The sequence below is a fragment of the Xyrauchen texanus genome, chromosome 11 (genome assembly GCF_025860055.1).
Source record: "Xyrauchen texanus isolate HMW12.3.18 chromosome 11, RBS_HiC_50CHRs, whole genome shotgun sequence".
NCBI classification, from domain to species: domain Eukaryota; kingdom Metazoa; phylum Chordata; class Actinopteri; order Cypriniformes; family Catostomidae; genus Xyrauchen; species Xyrauchen texanus.
Window position 1 is genome coordinate 42,082,249 of NC_068286.1, and position 20,116 is coordinate 42,102,364.

Here is a 20,116-nt window from a genome sequence, read left to right on the forward strand (position 1 = left end):
CACTCATCACCTGCGCAATACCATCCCAACGTTGAAGCGTGGTGGTAGCATCATGCTGTGTGGGTGTTTTTCAGTGGCAGGAACTGAGGGACTGGTCAGGGTTGAAGGAAAGCTGAACGCAGCAAAATACAGAGATATCCTCAATGGAAACCTATTCCAGAGCACTCAGGCCCTCAGACTGGACAGAAGATTCACCTTCCAACAGGACAATGACCTTAAGCACACAGCCAAGACAACACATTAGTGGCTTAGGGACAACTCTGCGAATGTCCTCAAGTGGCACAGCCAGACACCCCACATGAACCCAATCAAACATCACTGGAGAGACTAAGTTTAGAGTTCAGAGTCTTAATACTTAATGTCAATGTGATATTTCAGTTTTTTCTTTTTAATAAAAGTTTCAAAGTTATCAAAAATCTGTTTTTTACTTTGTCATTATGGAGTATGGAATGTAGACATAACAAAATATGGAAAAAAATTAAGGGGCCTGAATACTTTCTTAATGCACTGTATACACTATTTATATGAAAATTAAGCCCATATTTTAATCTTAAATATATTTTCATTGATATTTTCCCTCCAAATGATCATTACTGTAATGTAAAAAATCGAATTTTTATTACTATTGTACATACATTTTTTTTATTTCCAATAAATACTTAACTATTTTAAAAAAACTACGGAAAAATGCCATGACAATAAAGAGTTTTTCTAGAGAGAGTTATAAGAATTTGAAATTGTCATGATAATGATGTCACAATGCAAAAAATCTGTATGAACCTTAAACAGGCCTCATTTTATTTATGCAATATATATATATATATATATATATATATATATATATATATATATATATATATACATACATACACTGTATATACTGTATACTGTATGTACATTTTATTTTATTTTGGAGTGGAATTTGACTCAAACATTTTCTGCTAAAATAAACTGTAAATAAACATACTGTAGATTTCAGAATCCAGGCTTTGTTTTTTGCTATTGCCAGGTGCCTCAGTACTGGTCTAACTGTTCAAGACTGTGGAAGACAAAGTTTGTTTTTCCTTTGCAGGCGTCCTAGGTGCATCAGACCACTCTGACAGGAGTTTTCAGCTTGCTGGCTAATTAGCAATGACAAAATCCTGTTTATACCCTTCAACACTTTCAAATACCACTGCAAATGCTCAGGCAGGTGCTAGAGAGGAAACTAGGTCAAATGAACAAATAAGGCAAATATTTGCACTTAAAACATTGAAGAGACAATATAAAGTGTACGTCTGCAAGCTTTCATCTCGGCTTACAAATCAAGAGAAAGATGGATGGGTAATGTGCTTTTGATTCAAACTGTTTGATGCTGGTTTTGCCTTTTATTTCTTCATTGACCTAATAATGAGTATATTCGTGCATTTGGATGCAATGTTTCTAACACAGTAGTTGTTTCATTGCCAAAGACAATTGCAGCAAATTTGACTCTAGTAGTTGGTTATACATTATCTGCAACTATGTCATGTTCCAGTTTTGCTGTCATTAACACAGAACTTTAAGAAGATTACAGTTGATGGGAAGGGGTTTCTTTTTATTGTGTGTGATATATTTGTATGCTGTTGTTTACACTTTCAACCCACCAAACGCACGTTTTTTTATCACAAATTAAAATTCAGTGTTCGCATTTGCCTTTGTTTGTCTAGTGACCCTCCCCTGAAGCGATTAGCTCTCTCCTCCTCGCAGAGACACATATCTTTGTTTAAATCAAAGTCGTGTATTCCACATGGGCTTGCCAGACCTTCTCTATGCTCTATTTTCATTGTTTTTGCCATTTATCTCTATGCGTCTTTTTCTCTCTCTCACCCCAATCTTTATAAAAGCAGCACATTTTAGACAGGCAATGAGATTATGATTATATTGGGAAAGAATAAAAGAATGCAGTGGGGGAGGAAAATGTACGCTTTGTGTAATCCTATTTTAGGCCTTCTGCGAGAATGTGTGGCAACTCTATGTGTTTGTAAATGTGCCAAAGTCATTTTCTCTAAGACCTGTCACATACAAGGAAACGTGGCTCATGTGGGGTATTGGGGAATAGTGCCCATTTCTTCTTGTGATTTGTAACTTTTTTGAGGGCAAAAATATGCAGAAAAGAATCCATTAATTACTTTTCTTTATCTTTTGTAAAGGAGGCGATAACTAAACCTAAAAATAAAATAAAAAACATGCCATTAACCCAGATATTTATACATTATCATTACACTGTGTCCTAACAAGGTGAGATGCAACAAGATTCCAGCTACAAATAAATTGTCTGTCCACACTGAACGCGAAAATACTGGGGCACGCAACACAGAAACAGCCAATCATAACATAATTAATGTTTAATGTACACTCACCAAGAACTTTATTCAGAACACTATGGTCCTAATAAAGTGCCCGACGTGGTCTTCTGCTGTTGTAGCCCATTCGCCTCAAGGTTTGACGTGTTGTGCATTCTGAGATGCTATTCTGCTGTACAATTGTACAGAGAGGTTATCTGAGTTACCGTAGCCTTTCTGTCAGCTGGAACCAGTCTGGGCATTCTCCGTTAAGAAGGCGTGTCTGTCTGCAGAACTGCCACTCAATGGATGTTTTTTGTTTTTGTAAAGTCTAGAGACTGTTGTTGTGTAAATCCCAGGAGATCAGCAGTTACAGAAATACTCAAACCAGCCCATCTGGCACCAACAATCATGTCATGGTTGAAATCCCTGAGATCACATTTCTTCCCCATTTTGATGGTTTATGTGAACATTAACTGAAGCTCCTGACCCGTATCTGAATGATTTTATGCACTGCCACCAGATGATTGGTTGATTATATAATCACAAGAATAAGTAGGTGCACTGGTGTTCCTTATAAAGCTCGGTGAGTGTACATTTATGTAGAGCAAGATTTTGGGTTTCTTTGTATTAGGCCTACCCAGGATGATGCAAAAGATTTATCCTGCATGACATGAAAATTATTCATCTGAATATCCAATGAATAACAAGCATACAGTCGTGTGAGTTTTTCAGGTGTGTCCATGCCTATTATTCGATAATGTCATAACTGAGACAAACAAGGCATTGAGGTGGCCACAAAGGTCAAGTATTAAACCCTGTTCACACATGTAGCGACTTTCTGAAGCCACAAGCGTCTTGGTCTTATTCAGTTTCAATGAGAGCTGGCGTTTGATAATAGTTTTACTTTATGCAAATTAGGATGATTTACGGGACCAACTACCAGTGTGTCATCTTCTGTCACCTGTGAAATAGGTTTAGGCATTGAGTCCAGGCAAGATGCAGGAAAATCTGAAGTTTCTGTGAGTGATTTCATTGTTCTGTTGCATGGAAAATAATCTGTCGGCAGTCTGAATGAGTTTGCTTCGTACATTGATGGATTGTTCAACTTGTTATGATGTGATGCAATGAGCACTGCTGCAGTTTATATAAAAACACTCTCCCCTGCAGAATGTTCATTTTTAGTGACAAGAAAACGAATTCCTTGATTAATTAGAATATCTTGGTTTTACTGGCAGTATGTCTCATCTGTGATCAGATTGGCAAAAGATATGGCCAAATGGCTGCTAGCTTCTGGAATAGACCCCATTTAGAGATCAACTGATGTATATATGTATCAAATTCACACACAAGTACTCTCATTCACATAGTTTACATTCCTCTTTCTAGCTCAGATTTCATATTGTGCTTCTCATCTGTTTCTCATCTTTCTACATTTCTGTCTTTCACACATGCATCCCTCTTCATCTGTCATTCACACTCTCTGATCTTTTCCTTTAATCACTCTCTCACTCACCACTTCCTCTCGAATCCTTCTATCTGTCCTTCTCTTTCTCTGTGTGTGTGTGTGTGTGTGTGTGTGTATATGTGTGTGTTAGACATTAGTGAAGCTCCTTTGAGTTCCCCCCCCATACATTCACAGAACACATCCATGTATCCTGCCATGCTGCTTCTAAAGCATCATGAAATATCTGGCAGGATACAAACAAATACAAGCTAGAAGCTTCATCTATTTGCACCTCTGCTATCAGCTGTCTGTGCACGCATGACTGAAAAAAAAAAAAGGCCAGGATGCCAGGGCCAGTCGGAATGTCTCTAGAGTAATGTGTGAGGAAAAAGCAACAGAGGAGAGAAAAAGGCAAAGATTTTTCTTCCCTTGACCTTTGGCATTCGATAAAACCAAACGTGCTCTTCAGGGACATGGGACATGCTGATGCTGTCAGGATGAGTGTGAGCACTGCACACACTCTAACCCACACAGTCTAATCTTCAGCTGAGGCAGCAACTTCAAGCTAACAACGACATCTTTTTTTAGGCAGCATCCGTCAAACATGGTAAATAAGTAAATGGTAAGTGGTAAATATTTTTCCCACATCGAATCGACAGATTTAACAGGCGTGCTGCCACATACAGTGTTCAACATCATTCCAAACTTAACGATGAAGAGTCACTCTGTGCTATACCCTGAGAGCACATGTACAAAGCCAAAATGTCTATTTGATGTGTTACAGCTACGATATGTTGATATATGATATAAAACATTGTGATGCATCGAGATTGGATAATTGAATTGCAACTGAACTATGGAAAACGTAGAGAGAGAATTTCTTTTGTGCCCTCTTAGAAGCTGCTCTGACCATATTAATGGATGGATGAATGTACATGGATGCACACTTACATAAAATTATTGACACAATTATCTCATGTATTATTAGTATATCATGAAATATATTTTTTTTCACAATATATTGATATATGATTGAAGAGACACCGCCCTTATTTTGAGTATATGTGTATCAGCTCATTTTAAGATGTTTAAACCTTTTAATGCCTAATATAGAACACAGTGATCTTTCACACTGACTGGGTATTTGCAGAATGACCTTGCAATACATATTGAGATCATAGTTCATTCAGTAACTTTTTAATATTCCAGAACTGTCCCAGGACAAATATGTATGGCCAGTTGATTGGGAGAGTATGCTTTGCATCAGCGTATCCAGTGAGCTCTAACCATTTTTTGTTTGTTTTGTGTAAAACAGCGCCCCCTGATTGATAACATGCTAAATTTACACTAGTTTTAATACTTTTGTTCATCCCTTTGTTCTCCATCCTGGCTTCATAAAACGATGTCTGGTTGTATTAACATAGCTCATGTCCGTTCACACACTCAATCTTGTATGAAAGCTATTCTGGTGGAATTGTCAGAGGAGCTCACTGTCCATTCACTAATCCTCACCCGGAAGCCACACAGACGAAAGGTTGACTTAGATAAACAAAAAAGGCACCCAGTTGATGTGTGTGCGATTTTGGGTCTCGGAATGATGCCACACAAATGATCTTTTCACTGTTCACAATTCCATTAGTTGTGTGTTTGTGTAAAAAGAACTGCAGTTGCTAAATATTCAACACACTCATAAGTATGCAGTGGAATAACATTGGCATTTCCCTCTTTGTTAGACCGTGTTAGTGTTAGACTTTTAATGAAACACATCCCTATACATTCTGGATAAAATCACTCCCTATTAACCATAGAAAATATCTACATGTAATTTTATCACAACCTTCTTATCACCCAGACTCAACTCATTTGTATGTGTGCAGGTTAGTTAACATTGATTGCAGAATGGAAGCAAAAAGTAACCAGGCATTTAAAATTTTGCTTTGAGTTAATATAGGTATTGATCAATGCAATATCCAAGCAACCACTATAGGAGTTCTAATCACTTACAGAGACAGAGAACACAAATGTAGTGCATATTCATGTAGCAATGTTCACAGCTACACATTGACTAGTTGGCAGGTTGACATTGACTAGTCTCATTCATCTAATATTTCTTAACCCTTTCCTATGTACTGTCACATAACTGGGCCCCACAAAATAGCATCACACAATTGTGTTTCTGCAACAGCCAGTCAGCTTTCATGCTGACACAGGCTGCACTGGTCAAGTAAATAGTTACTCATACAGTCTTTTAAACCACAGAATACGTTTATTTTATATGGTACATCCAACACATCACCAAAGGACCACGATAAAAAGTTTACAGCTCTTATAAGCAAAGTCAATACATCAAACGCGATCTTCCTCCGACTCATGCTGCCATTTGTTTAAATTAGTAGCAGTTGTCATTAATCAAACAGATAATCTGAAGAGTCTTTTCAAACTATGTTTATTTTATGTAACAAAAAGCCTAATTGTCACCAAAGTACCACGATAACAGTTCACTGCTTGTATATGCACAGCCATCACATCTAAACGTGCAATCTTCCCATTCACTCCGCTAATGTCTACTTATTAGGTGCAGATGTGGTTTTTATTCACACAGCAACTCAAACAATCTTTTCAGGCAAATAATATGTTTGTTTTCTGAAACAGACAGCCAAACTATCACAAAAGCACCATGATAACAGTTTAAAACTTGTATATTCACTGTGAAAACATGCTGATCGAGCGTGATTATCTGATGCACGCAGCCAAGTCTGTTTACATATGTGCTTGTCACACACATACATGTTGGTGCAGCTATGCTTATGAGGACTCCATACACATAATGATTTTTATACTGTACGAACTATAGATTATATCCCCTAACCCTACACCTAATTCTAACCCTCACAAAAAATGTTCTGCATTTTTATATTTACAAAAAAAACATTGTTTAGTATGTTATTTTTTTAAGCAATTTGAATTGTGGGGACACTAGAAATGTTCTCATAAACAACATTTATAGCATAATACCCTTGTGGTTACCAGTTTTTAAACTAAAATATTGTCCTTGTGAACCACCCAAACCCACCCACACAATGTCTGAAAAGTCAAACACTGAATATAGGCAAACCGGTCTGCTGATATTATTTACAGCTATTTTTACAGCTATAAAAATGAAATAAATAAAACAAATACATCACAGCAGTCATAACCCTTTTGTTCATATGTTTTCTATATTATATACAGTATTTGTTTTATGACAAGAAATAATAATAATAAAAAATAGTCATCTACACCCCCCTCTACAGTTGTACAGTGACCCGTGCAAAAATAACTCACTCCAGGGAGCACTGCAGGGGAATTTAGACCCTATTCATGAAAAGGTTAAAGAAGCCCTCTATAATTAGGGTATTTAATAAGACGTGTTTCTTAGCAATATATCTATGCTAAATGCAGCATTACCTTCAAAAAGGTGATTTGTCAGATTATTTAGACTGTACGTTCATTCTTCACTAACAGAACTACATGTTACACATTATAACTAACATTCCTAACAACAGGTGATTTCAAGTTTGACAGTAATTGTCTTGAAATTCCTTGTTGAAGGTACTAAATTTGTAATGAAGGTGGCTGATGGCTGCAGTGATTTAAAAGGAATTCATTTAGAAAAGGAACTTCTTAGAGAGGGTTTTACTGTGATGACAGGCACCAAGTTGAAGCTCTGTACCCTTTTAATGCACCTTCACTAAAAAACTCACTTGTTGACCACACTAACTGACTAGTCAGTTGTTGGATGACTAGTCAGCCATCCTGACTGTCATGCTCATCTACCTCTTTCTGTCTTTGAATATTTTCTTGGCCATGCCCACACTGATTTGTGTCCATTTGAAAACACATTGATTTTGAAACACTTTCTTCCACACTGGAACGTTTTCCTCCACTGAAAATGCATACATTTGGAAACGCTCTCTATTACTGCATACTTTGGAAAACAGTTTTAGAACAGGAAAATGTATAATAAAAATAAATTGTCATGCTGTAAATACATTATTAAACAAGGCTTCATACTTTCAGTAACACGTTTTCCAACATATTCATTCTTGCAATTCTTAAACTATTTTCTTTTTACAGGTTCTTATTAAAGTGATTGACACCAACAACCATCGACCCCAATTCTCTAAGCCAAAGTATGAAGTGAATATCCCTGAAGATACTCCACCTGAGACAGAGGTGCTACGAATTACAGCTATAGATCAGGATGAGAAGAACAAGCTTACCTTCACCCTCCTCAGCAGCACAGATCCATTTAGTCTACGCAAGTTCCGACTAGATCCTGGAACCGGGTTGCTGTACACTGCAGAAAGACTAGACCATGAGACCATGCATCAACATACACTGACTGTAATGGTAAGGTCACGTGGTCTGCTAACTACTTTGATACCTACTTTACTGTATCATCTGTCTTATTGATTGAGTTAGAAAAAGCTATGCCAGTCAGCCATCACTCACCATAAACTGTCTTGGCAGAGTTTGTTTTCTCTTTGATTAAATTTAGGCAAATATCTTATATGCTTGCATCTTTTTTTTTTTCTTTTTCTAAAGTGTTTGATGTGTTTTTAATTAAATTAGAGGTAGCAGAATTGCACATTTTATACCCCTCTCTCTGCCCTCCACACTGCAGGTACGAGATCAGGACATTCCTGTGAAGCGCAACCTGGTGCGTGTGATTGTTAATGTGCAGGACACCAATGACAATGCACCATGGTTCTCTGGCTCACCTTACTCTGGCCGCGTGTATGAGTCTGCTGCTGTCGGCTCTGCTGTGCTTCAGGTCATGGCTCTTGACAAAGACAAAGGCCAGAATGCTGAGATTGTCTACAGCATTGAGTCAGGTACTTAATCTGATTGATTTGATAATTTCTTTACTTATGTCCACTTGGTCCAGTAAACTACATAATATTCAAATTACGTACATAAGACCAAGATATATGAAATTGTTTGAAATGTTTTCATGCCAATGTTGTTTTATCATCTGACCTTGGTGTGAAAGCCTCAGCACTTCCCATGCTGGCCACTTCAAAATGTGGGAGAAATTAAATATGGCAGCCAAAGGCCCTCCAGCCCACCAAATTGTGTGAGAGTTTTGAAAGTGGAGCATAGCACATAATTGACGACAAGTCCTTTAGAGAAGTCACATATTTTAAATATCTGAGATTGCGGAAGCTAAATGAAAAGTACTGTGAGTGTGTGTGTGTGTGTGTGAGAGAGAGAGATTGCAAAAAGCATTCATATAACATACCAAATGACTGAAGCTCAGGCAGCTGATGAGTCAAAGATTGAAAGGTGATAAATCAACTAAAACAAAATCTCTACAGAATATCTAAACGATGGTTACAGTCTAAATTCAATGTAAACAGATTTACATTTTCAATAAGATGTCAGTTTGAACGAATGCATCCATGAGATCTAAACAGTTATGAAAAGGAAAATCAATACATTTGGGCAAGTTTTATCTTTTTTTTTTTCTCTCTTTAGGAAATGTTGCCAATTCTTTTGCCATTGAACCTGTACTGGGCATGATTACTGTGGCAAAGGAGTTTGACCGTAGCAACAAGAACCGATTTGAGCTCACAGTGAAAGCCTCTGACAGAGGAACACCACCACTTAGTGCTACAGCTGTTGTTGACATAACTGTCACTGTTTCAGACAATGCCGTCCCTAAATTTACTGAGAAGGAGTTTTCTGCTGAGGTCTGTGAAACTGCACTTCCTGGAACATTTGTAAGTCTGGTTACTGCTACGAGCCAATCGTCAGTGTTCTACCAGATTAAAGATGGAAATGTGAATGGAGCATTTGATATCAACCCCAACTCTGGAGTGGTTGTGACTCATTCAGTTCTGGATTATGAGTCAGTGCCATCATACAAACTAAATGTTCAGGGAACTAACATGGCCGGTCTGGCTAGTAACACTACTCTACTGATTCACTTGAAGGATGAGAATGATAATGCTCCAGCATTTATTCAAGATGAGTTCATAGGAATGGTCAGCGAATGTTCTCCTGTTAACAGTGCAGTCCTCACCAAAGACAACACACCACTTGTCATCCGTGCTATAGACATTGACCGTGATGCTAACTCAAGGCTTGTCTATCAGATTGTTGAACCATTCGCTCATAATTATTTTGCCATAGACTCTAGCACTGGCGCAATCAGAACCATTAGTGAATTGGATTACGAGCAAAGAGCAATGTTCCGCTTTTCCGTTCAAGTCCACGACATGGGAATCCCCCGTCACTTTGCGGAAAAGGCTGCCAATGTGACAATTGAAATCCTGGACATCAATGATTTCCCACCTCAGTTTAGCCAGGACCTTTATGAAACCACAGTCTTGCTGCCAACTTACAAAGGTGTGGAAGTGATCACAGTTAATGCCACAGATACAGATTCAGGTGCAAATTCCAGGATTTTTTACTCCATTGTTGAAGGCAATATTGGAGAAAAGTTTAAAATGGACCCCGTCTTTGGGGTTATCACTATTCAAAATGTCACTCAGCTCAGAAGCAGGTATGAGCTAAGAGTTAGAGTGTCTGATGGTAGATTTTCTAAAACAACTTTTGTAAAAATAAATGTCAGAGAGAATAAGGAGAGCACTCTGAGGTTTACCCAAGAAACATACAAGGCCTTTGTGATGGAGAATTCCTTAGAGAAGAAGACTTTAGCTGTAATTGCAGCAGTTGGAAACCAAGTCAACGAACCTTTGTTTTACTCCATACTTAATCCTGATAAGAGATTTCAGATCAGCCGTACCTCAGGAGTGCTTTCTTCCACGGGCATACCCTTCGATCGGGAAGATCAAGGTGTATTTGTTATTGTGGTGGAGGTGACCAAAGACAAGTCAGCTGATGTAGCCCATGTCCTTGTTACTATAATAATTGAGGATGCCAATGACAACCCACCTGTGTTTGTCAACCTACCCTATCGGGCACTGGTGCAGATTGACACTGAGGTGGGTCACGTTATCACACAGGTGACTGCAGTTGATGCAGATATAGACAGAAATGCTGAGATAAGCTACCACCTTCAGGAGCTAAACGAGTACATTCAGATCAGTATGGGTGGTGAAATCTCTCTTAAAAAGAAGCTTGAGAAGGACTCCCTTAATACTGAACTTTTAATCACCATTGTGGCCAGAGATGGAGGTAAATCATCACTTTCCTCAACTGTCGAAGTGCCAATAATAGTTGTAAACAAAGCAATGCCTGTCTTTAAGAAAGCATTCTACAGTCTGGAGATCCCAGAGAACATACCTTTACTGATACCTGTCATACAAATACAGGCCAATGAATCTGAAGGTCCTAGAATCGTTTACACAATCACAGAAGGGGACCCTCTCAATCAGTTCTCTATCAACTTCAATACTGGTGTCATTCAGGTTGTGAAGCCTTTGGATTTTGAGACACACCCAGCCTATAAGCTCAGCGTTAGGGCCACAGACTCACTTACTGGTGCCAAAGCCGAAGTCTTTGTTGACATAATCGTGGAAGACATTAATGACAACCCACCTGTGTTCAATAGCAATTTGTACCATGCAAATATTTCAGAGGCTTCGGTAATTGGAACATCTGTATTACAAGTCTCAGCAACAGATGCAGACACAGGTCACAACAAAGTGCTTGTTTTCCAGATTGTTGAAGAAAAAGACAAGACCTCAGAATACTTTAGCATCGACCGAGACACAGGCACAATCTGGACAGCTCACATGCTTGACCATGAAGAGAAGTCCTCGCACAAGCTGATAATTAGAGCAGTGGATGGTGGGGTGCCTGCCCTTTCCAGTGAAGTCACTGTGTTAATTGATGTAAAAGACCTGAACGACAATGCTCCAGTGTTCTCGCAAAATATCTATGAGGCTACAGTCAGTGAACTGGCACCCCGTGGCCACTTCATCACCCAGGTTCAGGCTTCAGATGCTGATAGATCAGATAGTGGTAGGCTTGAGTTCTCAATTATATCAGGAAACGAAGGGCAGAACTTTGCAATGGATCCAAACACTGGGGCCATATTCATATCTAACCACCGGAAACCCCATATGGAGTGTGTCTACAACCTTAATGTGTCGGTGTCAGATGGTGTTTTCAGGAGCTCAGCTGTTGTGAAGGTTAATGTAAGTAATGCTAACTTCCACAATCCTACCTTCAACCAGGTGGATTATGTGGTTGAGCTTCTTGAGAACTCACCAGTTGGGACATTGGTGGCAGAGGCTCAAGCAACAGATGATGACTCTGGCACATATGGAAGACTCACCTACCATATAGTCAATGATATTGCCAAAGACAAGTTCTCCATCTCTGAAAATGGAGAGATTTTCACTTTGGAGATTCTTGACCGAGAAAATGCACTGGAGAAAGTGATTCCAATTTCATTAATTGCCAAGGATGGTGGTGGCAAAGTTGGATTCTGCACTGTAAATGTGATTTTAACGGATATCAATGATAATGCCCCACAGTTCAGAGCTGCTGACTACAGAGTTAATGTAGCTTCTGACGTATCTAGAGGAACAAGTATACTTAAGATTGCAGCCTCCGACATGGACGAAGGCAGTAATGCAGACTTCACCTATTCTATTGAAGCGGAAGCAGATAATGTTGAGGAGAATTTTGAAATCCACCAGTTCAGTGGTGTCATTGTAACCAAGGAAAGCCTAATTGGGTTGGAGAACCAACTCTACACATTTCTTATACGAGCAAAAGATGGTGGAAATCCCACTAAGTCCTCTGTTGTTCCAGTCTATGTCAGAATACTTGCTCCAGAGGTCCCTGTGCCAAAATTCATTGAGTCTCACTACAGATTTGCCATCGACGAGGATCTTCCTCTTGGTTCAGAAATAGATGTCATTCTGGTTGAGAGTGATCAGCCAGTCTTTTATAGTCTGGTGAAAGGGAATACTCTTGAGAGCAACCAGGATGAGGTATTTGTGGTTGACCCAGACTCAGGATCTTTGATGCTGGAAAAGAAGCTGGACCACGAGAGCACCAAATGGTATCAGTTATCCCTGCAAGCGCAAAGTGAATATGAGGGCAACAAAGTTGTATCCTCTGTGGACATTAGCATCCAGGTCAAGGATGTCAATGATAATCAACCACTTTTTGAGTCCAATCCTTATGAAGCTTTTGTAGTGGAGAATCTACCAAGTGGCACCTCCGTTATACAGGTAAAAGCCACAGACATGGACTCAGGCACTAATGGTCAAGTGGTTTACAATTTGGATCCCAACCAAGAGTCAGGGGACATAGCAGAATTGTTTGCCATCAACAGTGAGACTGGATGGATTACCACATTGAAGGAACTTGACCGTGAGAAGAGGAATAAATACACAGTTTCTGTTTTAGCCGGTGACCGTGGAGACAAAATACAGCTAACAGCCAGTACCAAGGTGGATGTCACAGTGGTAGATGTAAATGACAACCCACCACGGTTCACAGCAGAGATCTATAAGGGCACAGTAAGCGAAGATGACCCACCTGGTGGAGTCATTGCCATTCTTAGCACCACAGACTTGGACACAGAGGCCAATAACAAACAAATCAACTACTTCATCACAGGTAAGCATGTCTGATGTTGATTTTGTTCTACCAGTTTAGTTTTATCTGTTGCTTGACTGACACAACATTAAAGGAATAGTTCACCCAAAATGAAAATTCAGTTATTTACTCACCCTCAAATTGTTCCAAATTACTTTTTTTCTAATTAATTGTATCAATAATTATCTTTAAGAAGACACTCAAAGCCAAAGTAGAAATATCTTCTTTTTAAACAAATATCCATGTATGCACATTTTGAAGAATTGCTGTGCTAAGAATATATAGATCACAAATAATTATAAATAGAAAACGTAATATTTTTCCGAATAACCCTTGTGAAACAAAGCAGGAACGTTTCAGCCCTGGTGCTAATTAATTAGTGCGAACATCTTTGCCAAGCAGGAGATGAGATGAGCACTTCCTGGCTCGTGAAAACTGTCTCATAACATCCACTCATCTTTGACTGATCATTGAGTGATGACAGAAATTGGCATAACAAGTCACACTGCTACTGAATTACATAGATGCTTTGTGTTAATGTTGTGTAGTCCAAGCAATCATGAAGTGATGAAATTTGATGAAAACTGCAAAGTGTTCATTGAACAAATATCTCCCAACTGTCGGATGCTCCGTGAATTACATGCAGATACACAGTACAGTGGCTCCAAGAGGTGCCTGAACACTTAAGTCACTGAAGAATCTATGAATGTGACTGCATTAGATAACAGAACGGCTAACCAAGTGGCAATTTTTTAAAGACAGTTGACACTAGCACACTTTTTAAGCAAAATATTTCACAAAAAGAAGAGTGTTAGGTTTGAAATGATAAGGATAGATACTGTTAAAAATGAAGACATGAAGTATTTGGACACTTTCTGTGTCGGACTTCGTGGAGCATGTTCATAGTTAATGTAATGTTGGTTACAAATCCTTGCACAAAGAAAAGTAAAGAAAATTTGGTAATGACAAAACATCTTATGCAGATTTGCAGATGCCATGCTAATATTTAATAAAAGTCTTACATTTAAATGCAAATACTTTTTGGGTCTGCTGTAATTTAATTTAATACTTTATGCATTAGATTTTACATTGGAAAATATGAAAATACATAGTCATTCATTAGTATGATCAATGTTTTTCTTATTTGCTCTCTGAAGGTGGAGACCCCTTGGGACAGTTCGGCATTGAGCACACTCAAGGCGAGTGGAAGGTCTCAGTGCGAAAGCCTCTAGACAGGGAGGAGAGGGACAATTATTTGCTGAACATTACTGCCACTGATGGGACCTTCACAGCCAAGGCTGTGGTGGAAGTCAAGGTCTTAGATGCCAACGACAATAGCCCAATTTGTGAGAAGGTATGAATTAGTTATGTGTGTGTGTGTGTGTGTGTGTGTGTGTGTGTGTGTGTGTGTGTGTGTGTGTGTGTGTTAAGAAGTGCATTGCAGCAAAATGTCATGTAGTCTGATACTGTCAGTTTAAGGAGGAAAGAAGGGGAGGGTGCGCCTACCTGCTGTGCATGCTAAAAGGGACGAGATTTAGAGAAAAAGGGAGAATGTCAGGAGGGATTTGAAAGGTCCTTTTGTGAAATGCAGCATTTAAGAAACAAAGAGAGTGATTTTGCACCTTGAGAGTTTTACAGTGGTTTTTGTAAAGGCTAATGCACTTCTATTGCATATTGTATTCCTCTTTAAAAAAAAAGTAATTTAATTGAACTCCTATGGGGAAAATCTTGTGTTCCTCTTTTCATTATTCTCTCCACTACTAAACTTTCTTTCCTTTTGTTTTTCTTCTTGTCCCTATCCGACCTGTAATGTCACTTCCTGTATTCATATGTCTCCATGTTTTTTCTTTGCAGTCTCTATATACAGAGAGTGTCCCAGAGGACTCCCCTGCTGGCCGGTTGATCCTGCAGGTCTCTGCTACAGATGCTGACATCCGTTCAAATGCGCAGATCTCCTACGAGTTGCTGGGACCGGGCTCCAAGCACTTCAGCATTGACTCTGAAACAGGTAGTTTAGTAACAGTGCTGAATCTACTGGGCCTTTACAAAACAAAATCACATTTTACCTAAGTTGTGAGTTTAATTTAATGAGTTAAAAGGGTCAGGTACTGTGAAATAAAATAAAGACAACACATCTTTCCAGTAGGTTGTCTCCACTGACCTTGCACAAAAAACCAAACATGTGGTATGACCACTGTAATCTGATGATTTTGGTTTATAAATGAATTACTCTTTTGAGCCGGTTATTTTAATGAATCTATCAAAAAGACTCTTGGGTCATTGTAGTCATTCACTGAATCGGTCAGAGTGGTTACTGAATTTAATTCGGACTCTCTTATTGAACCGCAAGTCATCATTGTTTTTTTTTTTGTTGTTGTATGTAATTGACCCTCTATGGACCACATTAACTTAACATGGTTGGTTAGATAAGAATTGTTGCCCTAGTTAAAGTTGCACATTCATAAAATATTGTATATATGGAGTTTTATTAACAAAGTTCGGGAGGAGCAAATACATTTAATCTGACCAATCACACTGCCAGAGTAAGTATATATAAACAGCTGCTTACCTCTACGTGGCATCGAGTCTTCCGGCATTTGGCCTCGCCCATTTGCCTACTAACAGACCTGGGCAAGAGTCTCGGATTGTTGGATGCTACTTTGCTGCAAAGCAATCGTCCTCATCAGAACAACTCTTTCGTCTAAATAATCTTGTTATTCAATTGAAGCTGCCACAGCAGCTCATTTGTTTTTTGCAGCATTGACCGCTACCACTTTAAGTGCTATTTTACTCTGCAATTCATTCTAATTTCTATTCGCAAAATCAGATCAGCCAGCGGAGAGCGGTCACTCTGTGCTCTCCTTAAGTCAACAACCATCTCTTTTGTTTTGTCCACATTCAGAGATAGGTTGTTGGCTCTACACCAGTCCGTTAGCTGCTGCACCTCCTCTCTGTATGCTGACTCGTCATTCTTGCTGATGAGACCCACCACGGTCGTGTCATCGGCGAACTTGATGGAGGTCTCTCAGTCAGGAAGTCCAGGATCCAGTTGCAGAGGGAGGTGTCCAGGCCCAGCAGGTTCAGCTTTCCAATCAGGTGCTAAGGAATTGTTGTGTTGAATGCTGAGCTGAAGTCTATGAACAGCATTCGAACGTATGAGTCCTTTTTATCTAGGTGGGTTAGGGCCAGATGGAGGGTGGTGGCGATTGCGTCGTCTGTTGAACGGTTTGGACGATACGCAAACTGCAGTGGGTCTAGTGAGGGGGGCAGCTGGGTCTTAATGTGCCTCATGATGAGCCTCTCAAAGCACTTCATGATGATGGGTGTGAGTGCAATGGGACGGTAGTCGTTGAGGCAGGACACTGAAGACTTCTTTGGCATGAGGACGATGGTGGTGGCCTTGAAGCACTTTGGAACGATGGCGCTGCTCAGAGAGATGTTGAAGATGTCGGTAAGAACATCTGCCAGCTGGTCTGCACATCCTCTGAGCACTCTGCCAGGAATGTTGTCTGGTCCAGCAGCCTTCTGTGGGTTGACTCTATGTAGAGTTTTCCTCTCATCAGCCGTGGTAAGACAGAGCACCTGGTCGTTGGGAGCAGGGGTGGTCTTCCTCGCCACCACGTCGTTCTGTGCTTCAAACCTAGCATAGAAGTTGTTCAGCGCATCTGTAAGGGAGGCATCTTTGTCACAGGCAACTGATGTTGTCCTGTAGTTGGTGATGGTCTGGATGCCCTGCCACATGCGCTGCATGTCGCCGCTGTCCTGGAATTGACTGTGGATTCTCTGGGCGTGTGAGTGCTTTGCCTCTCTGATGGCGCGGGACAGTTTGGCCCTCACTGTTCTTAGGGTTTCGCCTACTCTGAAGGCGGAGTCTCGGGTCCTCAGCAGCGGACGCACCTCCGCAGTCATCCACGGCTTCTGGTTGGAGCGTGTGGTGATGGTCTTGGAGAAGGTGACATCATCAATGCACTTGCTGATGCTGTGTATTCCTCCAAGTTGGTAGAGTCACCATATGTTGCAGCCTCCCTGAACATGTGCCAGTCAGTACACTCAAAACAGTCCTGAAGAGCAGAAATGGCTCCTGCTGGACAGGTTTTTTACCTGCTTCTGGAGCGGTTTCTGACGAGCTGTCTGTATGCTGGAATTAGCATAACAGAGATGTGGTCTGAGTAGACGAGGTGGGGGCGGGGCTCTGCCCAGTACACACCTGGGATATTTGTGTAAACAAGATCAAGCGTGTTCGCCCCTCTCGTTGCAAAGTCCACATACTTGCATGGTTGAAATCTCCGGCGACAATAAACAGTCCGTCAGGGTGAGCATTCTGCAGTTCGCTCATAGCCCTTTACAGTTCACAGAGCGCTTCCTTAGCATTAGCGCTGGGTGGAATGTAAACTCTGGTTATAATAACAGTGGTGAATTCCCGTGGTAAATAAAAAGGTCTGCATCTAACAGTCACATGCTCCACCAGCGATGAGCAGTAACTAGAGACTAGCGTAGAGTTATTGCACCATTCCGTGTTGATGTAAACACACCAGCCACCACCGCGAGTCTTACCGTACAGAGCTGCATTTCTGTCGGCATGAAACAAGGCTAGCTGAATGGCATCTCTGAGCCATGTCTCCGTGAAAACAAAGACGCAGTAGTCTCTAAGCTCACGCTGCGTAGTCTGCTGGAGTCGGATGTAGTCCAGATTATTGTCCAGGGAGCAAACATTTGAGAGCAGGATAGACGGGAGAGCCGGCCGGCTAGGGTTTGTTTTTAGCCTAGCATGGACCCCCGCCCTCTTGCCTCGCTTTCCGGCATCCCCCGGGCACCGGCATCAGGTGACGCCGAGGACTGGAGGCCTGGTCTCCACAGCATGCCGAGTTCGTGTAGCAACTCCTGCAGATCATCATGCAGCTTGGTTGTTGAATGAATCTTATATTTTAACAGTGTCTGGTGATGGTAGACACGAACACCGGTTGCTCCGATGTCCATGTGCCGGGCTAAGCGACAAAGATAGCACCATATTGGATCCGGAGTGGCCGCTGCGTGCTACCGCGCCGCCATCTTGGATCAACTCGGACCAACTTCGCAGGTGTGTGGCAACGCCTTATCATGGGGAAATTAAAAACTTCTTCCTAGAGGTGCTTTTACAGGGGATCCCCTTATACGATCCTGGCTCAACTATTTGTCCGTTACACCAATCGCCAGCACCATTTATGCTAGGTGTTTCTGCAAATGCTTGTTTTACATAGTACTGTTTATATTATCTGTAAATTTTATATTATCGATAAACCCATCCCTCAAGGAAGCAGCAAGCAGCAAGTAGCGGTAGCTCTGCTTCCATGATTCCAACAATGTACACCCACTATCAGAGTGCTGGGCTAGGCCGTTATCTCAGCAGAATGCAGAGGCCTGCCCAACCTCGAGCCCTGGCTAACTATGATTAGCTGCGGACCAATTTGATCCATCTCCAACTGCTTCAAGCTCCTTCGGCTACTTTCACTAACGGCTCTAATACTAACCCTTCGCAGCCTCAGCATTTTACCATGCTTCCGCCGAAGCCCCTTTTGTCTATGCCTCACTGCTGTCGGAACAAGCCCCGACTTTGCAACTGCAATTTTCTTTCTCATCTAAGTCATACGTACCACCCCGGTACCTAGTGGAGGCAGCCTGACACTAGGGTCCGCTCAGGGGATAGGAAACTGGGTGGTGTAGAATAGGTAGAAAATGTGTTGTTCCGCTCATACTGTCATATTTGGCACCCCTCACACAGGGCTTAGCAAGTTTTTTAATCATTTCAGGTTTATCTTCCTTTTGGAAGGATATAAGAGGCTCGCTATCCCATTTCCTGGTTTCTTTTTGGGGGTATTCGAGCTTGGATCGAGCCCTTTGCCCAGGACAACGAACCAAACACGTTTACACTATCCTCAATGCTGGATTACTTTAATTTGCAAACTACTGAAATATAATAAATGCTATTTAAAAATGTTACAAAAATAATTTTGTTTTGTTTTGTATGTAGTTAAGACCAGTTGCTGCAACAACACTGATGTGCATGCTTGTCATAAGGACTCAACTAGAACTTTATTATAAAATAAGCTGTGTGTAAATGATTGTGTGTGCCCATGTCACTGCACAAACTCATTTACTCTGTCATCACTGTCGCACTGCTTTGGGGAATTTCTAAAAGTATTATTCGAGATCCCACTCATTGGTCCATAACTCATTGGTCTTCAGTGGTGTCGAAGACCATTGTTTTAATACCCTGACAAATATATGCCACATACACACAGTACATCTTTTGTCAACCACATTTGCTTGTGCCTGCAGTCAAAAACACTTAGCATTTAAAACCATAACAATTGTTGTAATTTAAATACTTATGTAATTCAGAGGAAGGCGATACACCCTTCAGCTTTCTTTACTGTGTTTTAGTCAACAATGAATACCACTAAATGTTTTCATTCTGATATTATTCTATTCTTTTATTCTACTTGGTTATTCAAACTTTGTAGCTCAGAGCACTTTTAATATAAATTAACACAAAATATTTTATTAAAACATTTCAGCTTGATGTTGTCTCACTTTAGCTATTAGCACAAGTCAATTCTTTCTCATCTGTGTGAATTAAACATTGGTTACAGCCGGAAGGAGAGCAGAAATCGAGCGGGTTTGAGACAGCAGCACGCTGCTACAACACAAAAGCTATTGTAAAGGCGCTAGTCACTGGCTCTTTGATAACGCAGAGTGTGAAGGCAGGGGATGTTGGCTTGCAAACTGAAGGAGCGCTACTGTTCTTTTGTGTGGGTTATGT

General features: G+C 40.5%; 1 protein-coding gene across 2 annotated transcripts in view; it reads left to right on the forward strand.

Moving 5' to 3' along the window:
- LOC127651744 (protocadherin Fat 1-like) overlaps positions 1-20,116 on the forward strand; it is a 112,444-nt gene that overhangs the window by 62,658 nt on the left and 29,670 nt on the right. For both annotated transcript variants that reach the window (XM_052137725.1, XM_052137726.1), the window contains exons 7-11: positions 7,867-8,142; positions 8,417-8,627; positions 9,271-13,338; positions 14,475-14,671; positions 15,172-15,325. In XM_052137725.1, the coding sequence (XP_051993685.1) occupies positions 7,867-8,142; positions 8,417-8,627; positions 9,271-13,338; positions 14,475-14,671; positions 15,172-15,325 (4,906 nt within the window). The remainder of the gene's footprint in view (positions 1-7,866; positions 8,143-8,416; positions 8,628-9,270; positions 13,339-14,474; positions 14,672-15,171; positions 15,326-20,116) is intronic.